General features: G+C 48.2%; 1 protein-coding gene across 2 annotated transcripts; it reads left to right on the forward strand.

Annotated features, from left to right (window-relative positions):
* The first annotated feature begins 5,146 nt into the window (after positions 1-5,146).
* SIX2 (SIX homeobox 2) lies at positions 5,147-17,030 on the forward strand. 2 transcript variants are annotated; one of them, XM_078647102.1, is made up of 2 exons: positions 5,147-6,190; positions 16,175-17,030. In XM_078647102.1, the coding sequence occupies exons 1-2, from the start codon at positions 5,625-5,627 to the stop codon at positions 16,473-16,475; spliced, it is 867 nt and encodes a 288-aa protein (XP_078503228.1). In that variant the 5' UTR covers positions 5,147-5,624; the 3' UTR covers positions 16,476-17,030. The 2 variants fall into 2 exon arrangements, with proteins under 2 accessions (XP_078503228.1, XP_078503229.1); XM_078647103.1 differs by having other exon boundaries at positions 5,147-6,184.
* The last annotated feature ends 3,615 nt before the right edge of the window (positions 17,031-20,645 follow it).

Raw genomic sequence — 20,645 nt, forward strand, 5'->3', positions numbered from 1 at the left:
AAGGGTACCAGCTCAGCACAGGCACGCCTGGAGATATTCTAGGGGGGCAAGATCCTTCACGTGACCCAAGGAGCTAAAGTTTCAACAATATCGCAGGGATACAAATTCTTTTCTCTGAGAGAGGAAACTAACTAATTTCACAAACACTTACCACAAACGCCTGCTATTAATGAAGGACAGACGCAGTATGCTACTGCACACGACTGTAAAACCAAAACAACTGCGCAGTGACACAAGCGCCTTCCAAAAATACAGGAGATACTCATTCCACAAATACAGCACACAAGCTCCTTCCAACAATACAGGAGATACTTATTCAGGAAACACTCATTCCACAGGCATAATACTCAAGCTCCTTCCAATATTAAAGGAAGCACTCATTCCACAAATACAGTGCACAAGCCCCTTTAATAATACAGGAAACACTCATCCAGGAAACACTCATTACACACTTCAGTGCAATAGCTCCATCCAATATTACAGGAAACACTAATTCCGCAAATGTATTACACACGCTCCTTCCAATAGTACAGGATATACTCATTCAGGAAACATTAATTCAACAATTATAGTACACTAACTCCTTCAAATAATAAAGGAAGCACTCATTCCACAAATTTAGTGCACATGCCCCTTCCAATAGTAAAGGAAGCACTGATTCCAAAAACATAGTGCACAAGCTCCTTCCAATAATACAGGAAACACTCATTTCACAAATACAGTACACAGGCTCCTTCCAATAATAAAGGAATGTCTCATTCAAAAATTATAGTACACAAGCTCCTTCCAGTAATACAGGAAATACTAATTCCATAAATATAGTTCTCAAACTCCTTCCAATAATACAGGAAACACACATTCCACAAAAAGAGTGCACATGTTCTTTCCAATAATAAAGGAAACTCATTCCACGAAAAGAGCGCAAAAGGTCCTTCTAATAATAGTGCACAGACTCCTTCTATTAATAAAGGGAATACTCATCCCACAAATATCGTACACAAGTTCCTTTCAATAGTAAAGGAAACACTCATTCCACGAATATGGTGCACAAGCTCCTTCCAGTAATAAAGGAATATGTATTCCACAAATATCGTACATAAACTACTGCCCAAAAATGCAGCGAGACCAATTCAATTTTCTAATACAGACGATAAACAAAATCCAATAATGGAGGCACACAAACCTATTGGAATAGTACAAGAAAAAAAATAATTCTATGACTCTGAAACATACTCTTTCGAAGCACAGAACGCAACTCTTACCACCAACTCGGAGGCTAAATAAAATATGGTGATATATGATACTAATGATATAGAAGCGAACTCACTCAAAACACAGGAAACAATCTCTTTCTAATGAACATGGGCATTCTTTCATTCAGTACTAAAGCGCAGACTTCGGGTTTTAACACAAGAGCAGAAATTCTAAAAAAAAGTCCCCAAAACGTTTAGAACATTCACAAAACGTACGAAGAAAATGGAATACATTAACTCAGAACACAAACCCCTAACAATGACGCACACCTATCACAAAAACACAATGTTACAAACTCGCTCCAGCAATACAGGGCAAAAAAGGTTTTCAATAGTAAAGGGAAAACACATTAGTAGCACAAGACTGAAATTCCTAGTTACACAGGACACGAACTTTGTACAAAGTACGGGGCGCAGTCGCAGTCTAAAAAAAAACAAGAAACGAATCTCTTTCAAAAATAGAGGCGCGCACATTCCTTTAAATAACACAGGGGCACAAACTCTTGTCGAAAATATAAGGACACAAACTCCTTCCTACCAGAAAGGATCCCAATCGCCTCCAAATAACACACAAACCACTTTCGATAGAAAAGGACACATACGTTTTGCAATATATAGTGATATCAATTCATTTCAGTAATGTAAAACATACGTACCTCCTATAGCGAGGGGCAGAAACTCATCCCAGTAATACACCACCTAAACGTCCTCGAATGACATAAGGCACAGACTTCTTGCAATATCATAGGAGACTAGCACATTATAAGGCATATATCAAACACCAACCTTCCAGTAATAAAATACTAAAATCATGCACACACAAAAAAAAACCACAGGGAAGCATTTGTCGTCTACAAGACTTTCAGTAACACCGGCCACTCGTTCGTCCAAAACATTAGTTACGTTTAATGCACGAACACAAAGGAAATAATCATAATGAAACAGAAAATACAAAGTGTGTCTCATAATGCGAAACAGAAGCTCGTACCAACAGCACAGAATATAAGCTTCAAACAGTGCATAAACTCCGTTAAAAAAATGCGATAAGACAAATGCATTCTAATGACACAGAGCACAACTGGGACACATGTGAAGTTCACACGCAGCCTGTACCACCTGTTAAGCTAGCCGTATTTTGGAAAATAAGCGTTTATATAGAACTGGTGATCAGCGCTCGGAGACGCGTGTGTTGTGGAAACAGACGTGGCACACACTTGTGAAAATAGCAGCCAGAAGCCACTGAGCTGTAGGATGCAACACCCGGTCTTCTCAGGTACGGTACAACCTGCAGCTCGCGTGCACATGCACTGCTCATCAAACCGTGACACATGGGGTTTTGTGCATGACAAATAAGGTGCCTCGTGCGCTATGGCTAGCAAGTGGAAATTGTATTATAACACCCCATAGATACAACCATGCAACTGACAATCCGCCGGGGTTTTAGTTTTGCGTGGACGACACTCTAGATGCTAAGCAGCGAGTTTAAAAATGCCTAGACGGGTGATCGGTGCGTGCTGAACACGTGCACCCTCGCTTCTACTAAATTGTGTAATAGTGCGATTTTTGTATCTTACACATCTACAGACCTTGCAACAGAGGTAAATGCATTGAAAAACACGCGCATACACCCGTCGAGTTCAGAACTAAGCCACATGGCGAGGATTTCCGCTCTTGAAGTAAACTTGAAGAAATGAACGGTGCAGGTTTCCTGGACAGAGCCCCTAGCGCCTAGCTGGATCTCAGCTCCCGGCGCCGCCTGAGGCGCGCCCGCTGCTCCTCGGCCCCTGTGGAGCTCTCACGGGCTCTCTGTGCACTTGTGCTCTGGTCCGAGGCGCTGCGGGTATCACTCCGAAGACTCCGTGCGGCGTGCACTTCTGCAGGGTTGGGGTCGAAGCCGTCGGGCCTGGCTCGGGTGAGGGGACTGCAGTGCTGCAAAACACACATGCCTACCCTTGCAAGTTGCACACCCTTCCTGCGGGCGCCCGTGACTCCGTTGTCTGCTTGCAGCCCCCAGGGCGCAGCACTAGGCCAGGCCTCACTCATGTTCCCATTCGTCCCATCACTCCCTCGGGGTGCAGCGTCCTTCCGTGCGCCTCTCACAGACCCATTCGTCCCATCACTACTGTGAGGTGCAAGACCCTTTCCTGCGCCCCTTAGACCACCCACACCCTCGGGGTACATCAGCATTCTGTGCGCTTTTCACATACCCCTTCAACCCCCCCCCCCCCCACTCCCTCGGGTGCAGCACCCTTACCTTCCCTGCACCTCTCATAGTCCCCCTTGTCCCATCACCCCTCGCGCTGCAGCACCTTCCCTTCGCCTCTCACAGCCTCAGCCTGCTCCCAGCCGTCCTGCCTCCTCCCCTGCACTCGGCTCCATCCGACAGACCGGACAGTCCGAGCGCGCGCGGCGCTCCTGGCCCCCTCGGAGCACCCCTGGTCCGGATGTGATGCTGAGAGCAGCGCGAGGCCCGCGCTCACGCGGCCACCGCCGCCTCTCGGGACATCTGCTGCATCCTGCAGGGGCCGCGCAGAGGCACCCGCGCCGCGCGCAGCAGCGCAGCCCCCGGAGCCACGCGCTCGGATCGATTTCACGACACCGGATCCGGCTCCGCTCTCGAAGCACCCTGAGAGAAAGCACAGGCACAGAGGGCAAGGGCGGGCTACCAGACACACACCATCACTAAAGCACGAGAGTGAGGGCTCCCGAGCAGAGCGTCGGGGCCACCAGCGCGCAAACTTTAAATCGCAATAACCGAGATCCTTAATTACCGAGCGGAGGATCACGTTCAGAAGTCATTTTTAAAAAGTTGGGCAATAAAACATTTGGGGCTAAAGCATTTATCTTTCACCTTGCACGTGGATAGTATGGAGGAATGCATGTATATGTTTCTTAATATTAAAGGCTTGCACGTATCATATTTACTATTATTATGTTACTCTTATTGTTAATACTATTATTATTAGTCATTATTATCATTAAACGTTATTTGTTATCATTATTGTTTTGTTGCTGATCTAATTGCTACTGCTATGTATATTTTAATTATTATAATTAGTATATTCAGTGTTTATTATTACTAATAAAAGCTTCAATTATTACCGTCATCTTCATGATTTATTTATTTTCGATTATATTAGTGCGAACTTTGTTCAACCGCATTCCAGCGCTTCCTAAGAAAGCAAGATTGCAATAAAAGCATCTGCGTTTTTTAATAGCTATCAGCAACAAAAAAAAGTCCACCTGGACGGTGTTGTATTTACGAGACATGCACACTTGCATACAATTGCACAGTTGTCTTAGAAGTTGCCTTTACTGGAAGGGTACAGTAACAGCCATATCCCTACATCTGCACTGGACAGTGAAAGACTGAGGCGCGAAGACTGGCAGATGTTTGAGTGACATCAATCAGCGTGTGGAGAAAGTTCTGCCCTCGTCCCTGGGGCTTTCTGCAGCGCAGCCCGGCCAGTGAGAGGTCTGGCTTGAGCTCCGGGACAGTGCATTACCCGTTACCACAGCGCCCCCTTCAGCCTCAGCAGGCGCAGCGCCCCCTGCTCTCCCCTCCGGCTGGCCGCCGGTCACAGCTCAGGTTTCCTGGCTTCGCTGCGAGTCCAGGGAGCTGTCAACCCTGGGAGGAGGGGTCCCGCCCACTCCCGGATCGGGTTCCCTTGACTGACAGCGTCTCCGCGGCAACCCCATCCCCGGCTCCCACCGCCGCCTCCCGCCCGCCCCGGGGTCAGGTGTCGCACCAATCAGCGCGCGCCCGGGCCCTTCTCATGGCCGCTTAGAATAATATTATGAAAAAGCTGCCGGGGCAGCCCGAGAGAGCGAGCAGAGCGCGGCACTCCATCACCGTCAGCCCCACGCTGCTGCCTGCAGAGAGGCTTCAAGTTAAAGGGTGGGGCGCGCTCCCAGCGCCGCTGCGGAGCCGAGACAATAGACACCCAAAGTCAAGGTCCTGCGCAAGAACTTCACAAAAGTTTTCACATTTTCCTGGCGAAGGGATTGGTTTGTTTTCTGATTTTGTAAGTTTGTTGCAGGAACTGCATTTTGAAGATAAAGGGGAGAGCAGTGCATTTTTTAAGGATTTTTTTCTGCATGGATTTATGACAGCTATTGTGGCTGTGAACGACAGGGGGACCCTTAAACTTGCACCCACGGACCACCTGGGCAAGTCCGCTGGTAATCAGCAATCACTGCAGAGCACAGGTTTACTGTAGCAAAGGAGAGGCCAGCGAGGGGCTGCTGTACGTCCTCACCCTCCTGCAGGTGGGACCCCCGCACCACCCGTAGAAGGAGCACTGGACGAGTAGGGGGACGTCCCCGTGCCCCCCAGCGCTGCTCCTCCGTGCCCGCGAGGCAGGGGGCGCCATGTCCATGCTGCCCACCTTCGGCTTCACCCAGGAGCAGGTGGCCTGCGTGTGCGAGGTGCTGCAGCAGGGCGGGAACATCGAGCGGCTGGGCCGCTTCCTGTGGTCGCTGCCGGCCTGCGAGCACCTGCACAAGAACGAGTCGGTGCTGAAGGCCAAGGCGGTGGTGGCCTTCCACCGCGGCAACTTCCGCGAGCTCTACAAGATCCTGGAGGCGCACCAGTTCTCGCCGCACAACCACCCCAAGCTGCAGCAGCTCTGGCTGCGGGCGCACTACGTGGAGGCCGAGAAGCTGCGCGGCCGGCCGCTGGGCGCCGTCGGCAAGTACCGGGTGCGCAGGAAGTTCCCGCTGCCGCGCTCCATCTGGGACGGCGAGGAGACCAGCTACTGCTTCAAGGAGAAGTCGCGCAGCGTGCTGCGGGAGTGGTACGCGCACAACCCCTACCCGTCCCCGCGGGAGAAGCGGGAGCTGGCCGAGGCCACGGGCCTCACCACCACCCAGGTCAGCAACTGGTTCAAGAACCGGCGGCAGCGGGACCGCGCGGCCGAGGCCAAGGAGAGGTATGAGTAAGTACTTGACTCGAGCGCCTTGGGGCACTCTGGTGCCCTGCCACCCTCTACTGTCCTGGCATGCCCTGGTCCACTGTCTTGTTTCCTGGCCCATCTCTCAGTCTCAGTCTGGTCCTCTGTTTGATGTCCTGCCACCCTCTACTGTCCTAGCAATGCCCTGGTCTCTTGTCTTGTTCCCTGCTCCATCTCTGAGTCACCTTTTTTTTATTTTTTATTTTTAATTTTTATATAGCGCGAACTTGACCCGAATCGGGTATCAGAGCGCTTTACATAGCATCACTTAGGTTACATGAGGACAGATTCATTTTTGTTAGGCACGGGGAGATTAAGTGATTTGCCCAGAATCACATGAGGTTTAGCGTCATTACCGAGACTCGAACCCAGTTCCCTAGGTCCGAGGTCGAGTGCCCTAGCCGTCTGTTTGATGCCCTGGCACAGCCGTCTCCTTGTTAGACTCCCTAGCTCCTCTCTGGTACCAGTGAATGTTCCCTGGTCCCTCTCTGATGCCCTGTGTGACGCCCTGTGATCTCCATGCTCAATCACATGTCTAATGTCTCGTCACCTGTTTGATTCCCTGGTGTCTGGCTGGCCTCATTCCTTAGCGGGATTCCCTGGATGAATACAAAAGTTAATGCCCTGGCTCCTGCCTTGTGCTCAGGATCAGACTTAAACAGAAAATAGACCTCAACAGCAACATAAAAAAGAGGCCGCCATTAGGTATCAGATAGCTAAAAAAATGTGGTCCCCATTTGCAAATCAAAGCAGTTCTAAACCTGTAAAGACAGGCTGTATAAATGTTTTGGAAGACTGCATACTCTTGAGTTTGCTCCGGGCAATAATTATATAATATCAGAGAAATAAACAGAACAAACGGTTGACCAGGCCATAAATCAGTCCCCTAAAAACTCCTGACACACTGTCCTGTCTGACCAGCCCTTCAGGCACTGCCTGGTTGCCCTATCGACCAGTCTAGTCTCGCTGATGTTTTGCTATGGTCAGGGCCACTAAATGATGTGATTGGGCTGCTGACGGCGAATTTCGCATAACCACAGATTTGCTGTATTTGCAACACATTCCACTCTGCAGCATATGGTACAGATGGTGTCCCAAAAAGATTTTGTTTCTACCTCAGATGGTTTAAAAGTTACTAAAATGCAGTGACATTTTGCTGCACAGTAGAAGGTCCTTTGCAAAGTTGCTTTGTTCATATCCTGTTGCTTATTACTATATTTGGGTATTAAACTGTTACTAATGGGGTGCAGCCAATGCCCAGACAGTGTTACCAATGTTAAAAATCACGAAATAGTGAAGTATTACTATTACAAAATGTGCCACAACATGCCAGCATAATCTCACCTTTTTTGTCGCATAATTGACTCGATCCTGCTGCATAATTTGACTCTCTCCTGGCACATAATTTCAGTAGCCCTGGCTGTAGTCTAGTTTCCTGTCTGATGCCCCGGCCCCTCTGCAATGGCTTGTATGATGTTTTCCTATGTGTGATACCATGGCCCACTCCCGATGCCCTGTAAGATTACATGTCTCGTCGATGCCCCGTGTGATATCTTGTCCCCTGGAGCCTCTTCCCTTGCCTGGTTGACTGATGCCATGTCCCTTGCTGGGGTCCCGCCCTCTGTCTGTTGGCCTCTCCCCTCTCTGATGCAATTGTCCCTGTCTGGTTTTCTGTCTGCGGCGTGGCACGAACCTGGTGCTCGTTTACCCACCAGCTACCCTTGTGTCTTGTCACCCTGTCCTCTGTCTGGCACCAGCCGGGTGCTCCTTTACCCATCTGCTGTCGTGGCCATGTCTGGTACCTTATCTCCTGCGTGGCACCGGCCTGGTGCGCCTTTGCCCATCTGCTATCGTGGCCTTGTCTGGTACCTTGTCTCCTGTGTGGCACCGGCCTGTGTCTTCCTGGTTCCCAGTCTCCTGTCTGACGTTGGCATCTACCCCCTGCCGTACTTGATGGCCTTTGCCCTTCCTGCTCCCCCACCCCTGCCTAGAGTTTCTTTCTCTGTCTGGTGGCTTTCACTTGTTATGGTGGCCTCTGTGTAATGTCCTCTACGCCAGTGCACTAGCTGGGGCCATGTTTAGTCTATCCGGGCCCGTTCTGATGTCCTTTTTGTTGCCTTTCCTGCCTGGCCCTATGACCCTGCCTGAAGTCAGAAGGCCCAGTCTAACGCCCCTCACATCTTGGTTGTGCTGTCTATGCTTGTTTATCGCCTCTGATTTTCAAACAGTGCAGCTCTAGTGTCTGTTTCTTAGATCCCCTTTCACTCTCAAAACTCATTTTTTCCAAGAAGGATTATCGAGGAAACGTTGGATTCCATGCTGTTTCCGATTCTGCACTTATTAATAACACATCAAAAGTATTAACCAACAATGTCATGTCCTGTGAGGCTCTGTGGCGTTTTCTGTGTGTTCGTGTGTGGCTCCATCTTGAATTGAACAATACAGACATTGTGCCCCAGCGCTTAGGATGAAGGCACGTGTGTCCACACTGTGGAGCATGACATTTTATCCTGGCCCTAGTCCACCCCGCCACCCCTGGACTACTTCCACCGATGCTTCCGCGCCTCGCGTGAGGTGTTCAGATGTCTGTCTATCTCCATTGGCAGGGGCACCAGGAAGGCAGGTTGCAAGTAGCAGAATGCCAGGCCCGCGACCTTCGGACACCTGCTAGGGGGCGCTGTGGGCATGTGCCTCGACCGGCCTCTTCATCATCTTACTCACACCTACCGTTCTTCCGCAGCCGTCCCTGCTTTCTAACTACGGGCGGCGTGCAGCGTCCAAGTTGAACACGATAACCCCTGATCACATCCAGCTGCTGCATGATGTAAGCACTATTGTTTACATCTGCTGTCATTACTTCCGAGAACAGGAACACTAATGCACGGAAGGTGGCTGTTACTCCTGCACGACCCGTGCTCACAAAGGACGCTCTTCACAGTCTAAAGCTGGCAGTAGGGGCACCGAGCCTAATGCATACTACCAGTATTTACCCAGCCAATCTATACTTCATTAAGGACAGGCCACTGTGGATCAGGCGCAACGCACATTGCGCCTGATCCACAGTGGCCTGCGCCGCATCTGTACTGTAACCTATGCTGGGTGCAACGCGCACTGCGCCTGATCCACTCTGAGCGCAATGCAGACCCTACCTACCGCGACCTGCGCCGCATCTGTACTGTAACTTTTGCTGGGCGCAACACGCACTGCGCCTGATCTACGCTGAGCTCAGTCCACGACATAAAATATACGGAGTTTCCAGCAACATTGGTAGGCGCCCGGAGTCCTGTCATCTTGTTGCGGATACATTTTTCGTAAAGTAGTTTCTTTTTTTCGGTTGAGCTCATGATCCAGTTTATGAGCAGAACAAACATGGCTGCGTCTGCCCCCGTTTTACATGAAAAGGGCCTCCTGGGTTATGTTAATTCTGCTCTCCCTGGTTGTCTCTGTCCTTGCTTCCGTCTTCGTCTGGATACACAGTCCGTCTCGCGCCCCATCAATAGTCTGTCCATCCCACTGAGAGGGAGAAACGACACTTTTCATTGCATTTATAAAAATAAAAATAAAAGATTTGAAATGCTGTATGTTTGCAATCCAGAGTCTCCCAAATTCCAGGGTACATCAGTGTTTTTGCAGGTTTTCCTTTCTTTACCCCAGGCTGTCGGAAGAGCGATGCATTAAGTAGAAACAAACGTAGGGGATGATTTACCTCCATTTTGCACTGTGTTTATATCATAAAAGTGAGGCAGACCGCAGAATAAAAAAAAAAGTATTTACTTTCTGGAAAAGTAACCAAGATAGCATCAAGTGGGCATTATATGGGAGTGCCTATGCAATCACCCACACTTTTTTAGGCAAAACACTATCTACCGAAACATGCGAGACAAGAATTTGTGTACAAATATAAAACCTTTGGAAATACAGGCGTTAAACATAGAAATGTTTTCATTTCTCGTTTCTTTTCTGACTTTGCATGTGGGCTGCACTGCACAGCACACATGCAAAGTTGGAAAAGTTTTAGAAGTTGTCTAGGCGTAGTATTTTGCACTGGAAGGTAACCCTTCCAGTACTAAAGAGATGCTAGGCTCTGGCACACACCCTTGCACCTTGGTGCAAAGGTGTGTGGTGGTGTTGGGCGGCAAAATTCTGCAGGCGCTAGGGAGAGGCGAGGGGAGAGCCATATTTCTGTAGATATGGTCACTCCGTCCATCTCCCTCCATGTCACCAACAGAGCAACATTTTTGGCTGCTGCCGCTGCTTGGGTGACTCTTTATTAAGTGCCCCTTCCCCCCCAACAACACACACACACTCTTTTTGGGAAGAGCGTGCTTGCTGATTCCGCCTCGTTGTATTAGTAGCCAGGCATGCTTCTAAGCACTAGCACTGCCTCCAGGCACCTAGATGCCTGCGTATAGTTTGACTTCACCGAGAGAGCCGAAGCACCCGCCAGCAACCAATCAAGCGGAGGGAGCGTACGGTAAAAACACACGCAGAAAGCGCTGCAGTCATCGAGAGAAGGGGAAATAATCCGTCCGTCCAAAGACAGGGATGAATTAATGACGCGCAAAAGCCAAAACGTTTCAGGGGGGCATCCGTGCATCGCAATAATAAACACCCGAGTGTCCGAGTGAAAAAATAAAACAAACTAAAAAGACAGGGGTCAGACACAAATTGTGTAATACAACTCCACAAAGACAGCGGGAGGTACACCGTCAGTAGGCATGAGATAGTAAGTAGGAATTGAAGAAGTTAATAAGAAAATGATTCTAACATCTGAGAAGCTTAAAGGCGGAAAAGTAGAAAGCACGACACTAATTGTCAAGTGAATATGCAATATAAAGCGCCTGAAAGCGAGAGGCATTTGCTAAACTGATGACTACTTGACTGCCTATGTTTTAACACTTCGTGTGTCCCTGCGGGTCCCTTTGCCCCCTTACTTAAGGCGCTCTAAAAAGCGATACGAGCGGCGTGCGGCCTCAAAGAAACCGCCAGTCACTAAACAGGTACATTTTCAAACCAAAATCTGTTTTGTGTCGCTCTTTCCATTAGTACCTGGTGTTATCCACAGTGAAACAATACAGCAGGGGGCTTTTTATCTTTTGCCTACAATGCGTGGGGTGGAGGCAGATGCATTCTGAAACACTGGTTGGGACTCAGCATTTTCCAGGCGTTTCTTACTTCTGTTTCTGCGAAAATATACGGCTTCATTGTTGAAACTTGCCATTTCACGTGTCCTTAAGTTAGCAATACATGATAAAATTGCTTGTTCATGCCTATTTCGATGTATAACCACCACCACTATATACGACATCAACAAAAAAATGAAAACAATTAATAATCCACGAACTTAAAAGGTAAAAAGGTTGTTGGCATTATTTACCTACAGGGCCTCTTCACTGGAAAGTACCGTGATTAATGGCTGACACACCAATCAGCCAATTAGCGTCTTGGGCGAGTCCTGGAAAGTTCGACTTCCTGGGAGGGTGTGGCCTACATCTTGGTCGGCCTTCCTCATTCGAAGAACTAAACAGAGGTACACGGGAACGGATAAACATATAATGGTTTCTTTTTGCTCGGTGCATCAAAGTGCTTCTTCTAGACTACCACTCTTCTGGGATGGAAGGCCTGGTCCGCTGACCTGGAAGTGGTTGTCTGAGTTTGGGTCAACAGATCCTGCAGTTGACCTTCACTACCAGCGTTAGGGGCAGGTTAGTATGAACCCGAAATGGTTGTCCCTCGTCTGGCTGGTTAGTCCTGACAGATATCCCTCATTGCCTGTTTCTGAGAGTAAACGCCAGAGAGCAACACTCCCCATTTTAGGGTGTACGCATTAAGTCTCCCTCTCAGGGGCAGGTTAGCTTTCACCCGGAAGTAGATGTAATGGGTTCGATGGACTAGACTATTACTACGTCCTTGATTTCTCGTGTTTTTGAATAATCAAAAGAGAAAAAACTGCCACTCCAGGTAGTGTAACAACTCTTCTCGGGGAGAGGAGTTGGCCCAACGGCTAAGGCGCTCGACCTCGGACCTGGGCATCTGGGTTCGAGTCTCGGTAACGACGCCAAAAAAAACCTCCTGTGATTCTGGGCAAATCACTGACCCGGAAACGGGATTGGTGTATAGACTTGGGAGGCGGTTATCTGTCAGCGTTTGAGTTTAAGCCACAAAGAACACACTGCAGCCCACGCAATAAACGGTCCCTAGAAGGGAAAGTTAGCTCAAACCCGGACGGAGTAGTTAGTGGCTTTTCGACCTGTCAGGGCAGCCCCATGCTCTGTTTGACGGGGAGTTGAGGATGCGCCACTGTATACTCGGAAGACCCCACACGTGCCCCGGTACTGCTTTCCTACAGAAATTTGCAGCAAAACCTATAAATCAGGTTATAAACCTAATAGCACGTTTAAACCTAATGCTTGCGTGTCTGGTGAAAGTAGTGCCAGGAAGCTAGGCTGCTGGAGGCCTGCGCGTGCTCCGTTCAAAGCCTGCCACACAAACACTGCTTTTATAACACAGGCCACACCAAAGTTCAGGACGAATCTATTCGGCTTTAAGCAACCCTAAGAGCCATCCGATTGGCGATCGAAACAGGCCTCTATATTCGTAGACTTTGCGGAAGCTGAGACCCAGCACGCGGCCTGGGGGCAGTTTATGGGCCTACAGCGCTGCCCTTCGGTGTCCAATAGTGAAACTGCACACACCCATCTCGTCATAAAAGTTTATCGAGAACACCTGACGATTCATAGGCGGTACCCGAGGGATTACTGGCAGTCCGTATGAGCAGATGGATATAATTCGGCCCGTGCTGTGTTGATCTATTGAACTGTGCGAATAACCCCGGCCCAATGCTTTTCAATAGCGACAACTTTACGGTGTTTTGTGGCCACGTCACACAAGACAAACATAATAGGCGGCATTGCGTTGTACACGGAACACAGTCGCTGCTGCCAGAAACCTCTGGTTGGGTCACGCCGGGGTTAGCGATGCGACTGCTATGTAATTATCACGCCCCTAGTTAAGCAGAATGTATATTTAACGAAAATTACACAGTTAACAAACGTCATTCCCGGGGCCGCTGACACCTGCGGTGATATACAGCTAGTTGGGGCCAACTGAGTCATCAATTCTTCTCAGGTCTGTGAATGACCATTAAATTGGGAATTGGCGATATATGATCTATCGGGGGTTTAGAGACAGCAGGAGTGCGCCATGAAGCAACGAGGCATTCGGGACACGCTGGCAGTACTATCTTCGTGCCACAGCAAGGGCCACCGCTGGTATGTGTACCTGGGATGCTGACAGCCACGTTACATATCGAAGGTTCTATTCCAGGGTGCAGACGAGCGCGTGCACTCGGGGAAACTTACGGGGTGGGCGCTCCTTTTTCTAATGCTGCCCTCGCGCTAATCTATGTGGGGTGAGATGGCTTGCGAATTTAACACTGGTTGCAGGACTGAGACGCGCACAAAAGTGTTAAATGCAAATATATATGTATCTGGGTATAAATGTGGGTTAATGGCTCAGAGTGACAGTAAACTAATGAAGTACAGGAAATGCGGGGAGGCGACACCACCGAGGAAATATACACATGCATTCAGATGGGAAATTGGAATTACACGATTGTTAAAACAACCAGCTGCTAGCTGAAATAAAAAAAGTTAGTAAAACCGTAAATAAAACTCTGTGAAAACAGTTAATAAGAAACCCTTAAATATGAAACACCTGACAAAAACAAAATAATAGAATACAAAAACTGAACGCATAGGCGCCGGCCAAATAATTCACTTGAAAAACAATCCCCGGTCAATAAAACCGGGAACTGTACCAGGGCTGACAGGTCGGAGCCGCAGCAGGCACCAAACCCGAGGCTTTGGTGCTTGCGTCTCTCAGACTGACCAGTGCCCAGAGCCGCTCTTCGGAGCAGGCAGTAGCGCGTGGTTAACCTTGGTCATTGGTGCTTGAGACTCCCGTGACTGGCCAGTGCCCAGAGCCGTGTTAAGCCACTCCCTCCAAGGGCACTGAATGACCCGACACCGGCCCCGCCAGCCACTGGAAAGAGCACGTCCCGTGATGACGTCAATGCTCCCCTCTACTGCGCGGCAAAGAGCACAGAACTATCACATTTTGCGGTTATTCAGCCGAGTAGGCGTCTCTGTATAATTCAATCTAGTCTCTAAATACGAGACAAGGAAATACATTGCGCAGTGGTTAGGTTAACAAACTCTCTGTAGGTGCCGCATGAATTTATTTTGGGAAGTCGGTGGCCGTGCAATTTTTTTTCTTCCATGAGTAGTACCCCACTCGCCCCAATTCTGTAGCTCACTGCACTTAATTCCTCGAATAATCGTCCCACTATTGAACTGAATATATTTAACAGAACACACTTCTTGAATTTGCACTTTTTTTTATTTCGGAATTCGCTCAAATGAATGTTGGTAGAGTGCCGTCGACCTTTTCAGCAAGAAAATGTTAAAAGTCATCACTCAGATATGAAGGCTCGCCCTCTAGCTTAGTTGCGCATTTCCTCGATAGCAGTTGTCCCCGTTTGCCTGTCTTTACCGGCTCCTCGTTATTCATTATTCTGTTCTTTTGTGAATTCCAACCCTGCTTTCTTTCAGTATGTAACTCTTGAGGTTTTTTGTTTCTCCCTATCTCTTAATGTATTGCGTGTTTAGCCTCGTCAAGGGCCCCTTTCCCTTTTGCGTTTTCAATATGTGTATTTTCTAAACTCGCCCGTCTTTTCATCCGTTGTGCTTCCAACCTGTTTTCCTGCCTGTTCCTCGGAGGTGTTTCGGTATGTCTCTTGTTTCTTGCCTTTCTGCGTTTTCTCTGTGCGGTTCTCTTTTGTTCTGCGGAGTTTCAGACTCTTCGTCTGCGGAATTTTCACGGGTTCCCTCTGTCTGCGCGTCTCTCCCTGTCCTGCGTTTTTTCAGCATTTCCGCGTCTCTTTCTCTGCAGGTTTCAGTCTGTTGCTGTGTCTCTTCTTGTACAGTGTGTGCGGTCTGCCTTGGCTGTTTGTCTGTAGTGTTGTGTTTTCAGTGTGGTCACCCTCTCCCCTGTTTTAGTACGTTAGCGTCTCTGTCGTTCCCCTTTTTTTCTCATTCAACTGTCTCTGTCCCTTCCACTGCTGTGATTTCAGACTGCCCCTCGCTCTCCTGTTTTTTTTTTATATCTGTGTGTCTCTTCCTCTTCACCTCTTCTACTCTTTCATTCTGTTGTGTCTCTTCCACTGCTGTGATTTCAGACTGCCCCTCGCTCTCCTGTTTTTTTTATATCTGTGTGTCTCTTCCTCTTCACCTCTTCTACTCTTTCATTCTGTTGTGTCTCTTCCACTGCTGTGATTTCAGACTGCCTCTCGCTCTCCTGTTTTATTTTATATCTGTGTGTCTCTTCCTCTTCACCTCTTCTACTCTTTCATTCTGTTGTCTCTTCCACTGCTGTGATTTCCGACTGCCTCTCGCTCTCCTGTTTTTTTTATATCTGTGTCTCTCCCTCTTCACCTCTTCTACTCTTTCATTCTGTCGTGTGTCTCCTCCACTGCTGTGATTTCAGCCTTCTTCTCTGCATCCTCTGTGTTTATGCTCCAGTGACTTCTGTTCCTTTCTTTTTGTTCTCTTTTCGTCATTTAACGGGCTTGGGCTGTATGGTTTCTGCTTTTGCGTCTGTCCCTTCTGCTCCGTTTCCAATCTGTTTGTGTGTCTCTTCCTCTGTTGTAGTTTCAACCTGGTCCATATAACCCTCTCTGCTCATTTTCGAACTTTTTTCCCCTTGTATTGCTGTACTCTCCTTACAGTGTGTTGCTCTGTCATTTATACCCTAACCTTTCTTAGCCTGCTGCTCAGTGTTTTGCCAGTTTCTGTTTCTGCTGCCCTCCATCCAGTCTTTTCCCCCCACCTCTCTGCCCTGTGGTTTTGTCCATTTTGAGCCTCCGCGCCGGACACAGACACTAACGTCTCTGCCCATTTTCCTTTACAGGGAGAACAGCGAGAACTCCAACAGCCACAACCCCTTATCGTCTTCCATGAACGGCAAAAATAAGACAATTTTGGGGAGTTCCGATGAGGAAAAGACGCCCCTGGGAACCCCGGAGCACCGGTCCTCGAGCCCGGCCATGATGCTCTCCTCGAACCCTGGTCTGCACCCCCTGCATGGCATGGGGCACCCCCAGGGCCCTAGCGCCATCCCCGTGCCCGGACCAGACCCCATGCACCACCACACTTTACAAGACTCCATCTTGAACCCCATGTCCTCCAACCTGGTGGACCTCGGACCCTAATAGGAGCCCCAGGGGACTTCGGAAAAGAGCGAGGAGGGACCCTGATTGGACAGTGGCAGCCTCGAGCAAATGGATGGTTTACGTTACGTAATGAACTGTGGAAGTGGAGTACGTGCAAAGGCAGGTCGGAAGGGTTTACAAGGCTAGTTTTTGGTGGATTCATATCCCAGCATACTTGCTGGGAGCTGCGAACTTCTATGTAGCGATTTTATGTTACATGTACGTTGCCAATATGCCTGAAGCAAAATACACCCAGGCCATACATATGCGGGACACCAGGTGGACAAGGTGTAATAATTCACTCCTATATCGCAGGTATATATTATAAGTTTACAGGACTCGCAGCAGCATGTCGCAGGAGCACCGCGAAAGATGCAGCTCCGGGTGTGCCCTGTGCCAGCCGGGTCAGAGCATGTGCCCACTGCTCTCCGATAGCACCCTGGCACGGTGCAGTCACCTACAGCTGGACGCTCACACGACCCCTCCCCCTCCAAATGCGACCAAGAGCTGCAGAGCGAACCACCAGTCACTAAATGTCTTCTTCTTTGTTTATATTGTGTGAATACATTCTTTGGAAATATTTCTGCTTTTATTTTATAATAAAATATTGAAATAAAATAATACAGCACATGGACTTATTTAATGTGACATAGAGACATAGAGCTTGAGGGAAAACGGCAGTTAGTGTGCAAACTCACTTAAAAACGTAACCACACCTTTGTTTTCTGCCTTTATTACACTTTGTGAGCCTTTTTTCAGAGTTGCCTGAATTTGTCTCTCTATTTCTGAGGTGTAAATTGGACACATTGTTTTTTTCTGTTTTAAAAATATATGGGCACGTACACATCAGTGGAGTTGTAATGCGAGTGCATGGCTCACAGTGCTGTCTGATTTGTTCAGTTTTCAGGTAGTTTCCTAATTTACGCCATTCTGCCTGCCACGTAGACTGCTGGTCACATTGCGATGTGTAATAATACAGATTAGAGCAGGACAAAACCAACAAGAGGCTGGAGCCACCTACCCCACTCCCTCTCTTGGCATATTAAATTCAGATGATATATTTCATGGCTGTGTTTAAGTGACTCTCCTCTAGGGCAGTGTGGAATTTCTGAAATTCACTTTGCATATCCTGTGTGAAGAAAGAACACAACGCCAAACCCCATTCAGAAGTATTGCGAGAAACCAGGGAGGCTGACCTAAAAGAAAATGTCTCCACAGTCTCCCACAAAACATTTTTGCTTGTGGTAGCTTCCAGTGAAATAAATGTGCGACATTTCGTACATTTCATGGCCATAAACAAGTCACGTAGGTCGAATCTTCTCCCACCTCATGCAGCACTGTCACCAACCAGCACTTCGAAATTTCAATGTTTATAAGGCTCCCCTCTCAGACAATCAGTGTCTCCACGGAGACTAGAAATGTATGCAATGTCAGCTTCTGCAAACCTGTGTTTTGTGTATGGTAATTGTGTGAGAATCGCCAGTAGGCACTCATTTTGTCATTGACTTTGTTTACAGAAGCAACACCGCGGAACCCGCTTTGTCAGCAGCCGAGCCACACCTCTGGTGTTAGGGAAGACTCAACGTATATTTTTACGTTGTTGTTTTCTTCTGGTGGTAATATAAAAGCGTCCATTTTAGGTTCCGACATTCATTGCTTAACCTCACTGAGCCTCCAGTTGTAAACACCAGAATTCTCGCGATAAGATGATATTTCCCACCCGTGTAGCTACCACGAGATTCTGAACTACCACCAGCGTCCATTCTATTGTGTGATCTCAGAGGAGACACTTTGACTAATAAGGGCATAGTCAAGGAGAAAAGTGTCAACTGACAAAACAGAGCCCTTTAGAGCTGACTCGGGCACACACTTTAATTACTACAAACTGTAAATACCTCCATCTCACATAGGATTGTCGTGTATTCTGAGGTGCCCCCCTCCCCCGCACCACTCACACACACACACTCGGAAGGGTAGAGAAGGTTTGAACATGAGGTCTATTTTGACACACAGAGAACAAAGCCCTCTCAAAATTGCAAGTCATAAACAACTGTCAGGAGCCCCTCTCAGCTCAACCCACATCATTCCAGAATCCATGCAAAATTACCAGATGAAGTAAATATGACGGCTCAACTCATATTTGTATTATCTTCTTTTATGCACACATCATAGACTCAGTAAAATCATAAAATTAATTAAAGATGGGTTGAACAGAGGGAACAAAACAGGTAATACTTTATCCCAAAGGTAATCGTTCATAACTTGGTTATTTGCACTTGTTTTGGTAGCACACTCGTTTGAATTGCTTAGACTTGAAAGACATACTATAGTTACTAGGTTGAATTCTTACTTTTGTCTTTTGCTAACCAACCTCTTGATTTTGAATTCTCTACCTCAGACTCTTCCCACATCATGATGATACACTTCTACTGTTACAGTGTGGTAAAGTAGTTTTGTCTCACTTTTCTTGGACAAAACCACATTTGAAATATTGCACTTTCTCTAAAGTTACTCATGCAGCACAATATTTTGTAATCGATTGTAGTACACCAAAGGTATTGAACAAATGATGACACACACCATGAAGCTTCACTTTCACAAGATGTCCTTGACATGTGCTCGTCTTCCTGATTCCTTTTCCTGAGGTTATACGATTTAACAGGCCCTGCCCCTGGATTCTCCATTTGAGAGTTTGCCTGCAGATGCACCCTCCAGGCATCAGAGGTTTTTTGGGACGGGGTAAGGAAAATTTACTATTATAAATCCAAACCTAGAATAATTTGGTGAAATTCAACTTTCTCCCAAAAGTTCAGGAGGCTTATTTACTATTCAAACTCTGGCCCTTGAATATTTAGGGGAAAGCTAAACATATCCTAAAATTTTGAGAAACGTTTGGAATGTTGTAATTTTGCATTACTGGCAAAAGCTGCCCTGAAAATTAGTGCTGAAAGCAAAAAATAATAATCCCTTTAGGAGCATAGGAAGGCCAAGAAGATGAATGCAGAGTGATCACACATAAACACTAACTTTGTGGTGTTCTGCTGTTTTAGACACAGACATTTTTCCAATGTTGACAAATTTGACAAGTAACATACAGGACAATTGGCTCTGCCTAGTGCCCATTCTGGGCACAGATACAGAACATGCCCTGTGCACATGACCTGCTGAGCACATCAGAAGGCTTTGCCTAACGGATATAGGCCCCGGATCCCCCAGCATGCTCCACACCCGCCTACCCACCGAAACAAGCACTTGGGAACTGGTGGGTTTAAAAAGGCCATGTTTAATTACACTTCATAAACATGACATGTAAATCGTTTATACATTTCTCAAATTATGAGCAACATCCCTCCTTTATTATCAACTCTTCTTCATCAACTTTATTATACGTTTCAGCTTGCATTTATTTTGCTCATAACTTCTTGCTTCCCCCAGCACCAAGGGGCCTTCAGGTTCGCATCCCCCAAGTAAAGATGCCCGCGCCAGGTGCAACCCACCTGCGCCCCCCGAGCGATGGGCCCCAGCCCTCGGGTCCTTGTCCGCCATTTCCAGGGCCCCACCTCTCATCCACCACGCTGCTAGGAGGCTCGTACCTGACGCCCTTGCCTCCCCAGCCGGTGGTCTCCATCCCCCTGCGGAGAGCTTACCCTCTCTCCCCTCAGTGCTGGAGTAGGGAGTGCGCAAGGCGGACTCCACTCCATTTTTCCAGTCTATCAGTGTTCAAATGTCTCTTTTCCGCAACGCACCCTCCAAATCACTGCCTCAAGGGACGGGTGGGTGGGAGATTAAAGCTAGCTGACTAACGGACAGGGAGTGGGCGAGCAGGTCCGGCGCAGGCGGGGAAAGAGGCAGAGTTGCCCGTGACCCTGACCTAAATAGGTCATGGCCTCTGCCCCACGCCCCCACCGGACGTGCGTCACCCCCCCCTGACCCGGAAGTACTTCCCAGGATGGCTGCCCATAGGGCAGCCTCCTGGGACCTAAGACCAATAGCGGCGCGGTGTGGGCCGGGGGGCCGGGCCCTAAAGGCGGGCTCGTCTAGCCTCGCCCTTGGTATAGGCCCCGGATCCCCCAGCATGCTCCACACCCGCCTACCCACCGAAACAAGCACTTGGGAACTGGTGGGTTTAAAAAGGCCATGTTTAATTACACTTCATAAACATGACATGTA

Source organism: Lissotriton helveticus, chromosome 6 (assembly GCF_964261635.1).
Source record: "Lissotriton helveticus chromosome 6, aLisHel1.1, whole genome shotgun sequence".
NCBI lineage: Eukaryota > Metazoa > Chordata > Amphibia > Caudata > Salamandridae > Lissotriton > Lissotriton helveticus.

Excerpts from the sequence above, each read along its gene's own strand:
- SIX2 (XM_078647102.1), top strand. The coding sequence starts at position 5,625 with ATGTCCATGCTGCCCACCTTCGGCTTCACCCAGGAGCAGGTGGCCTGC. Across the intron at positions 6,191-16,174 it reads GAGGCCAAGGAGAGGTATGA|GGAGAACAGCGAGAACTCCA; the intron begins GTAAGTACTTGA and ends TTTCCTTTACAG.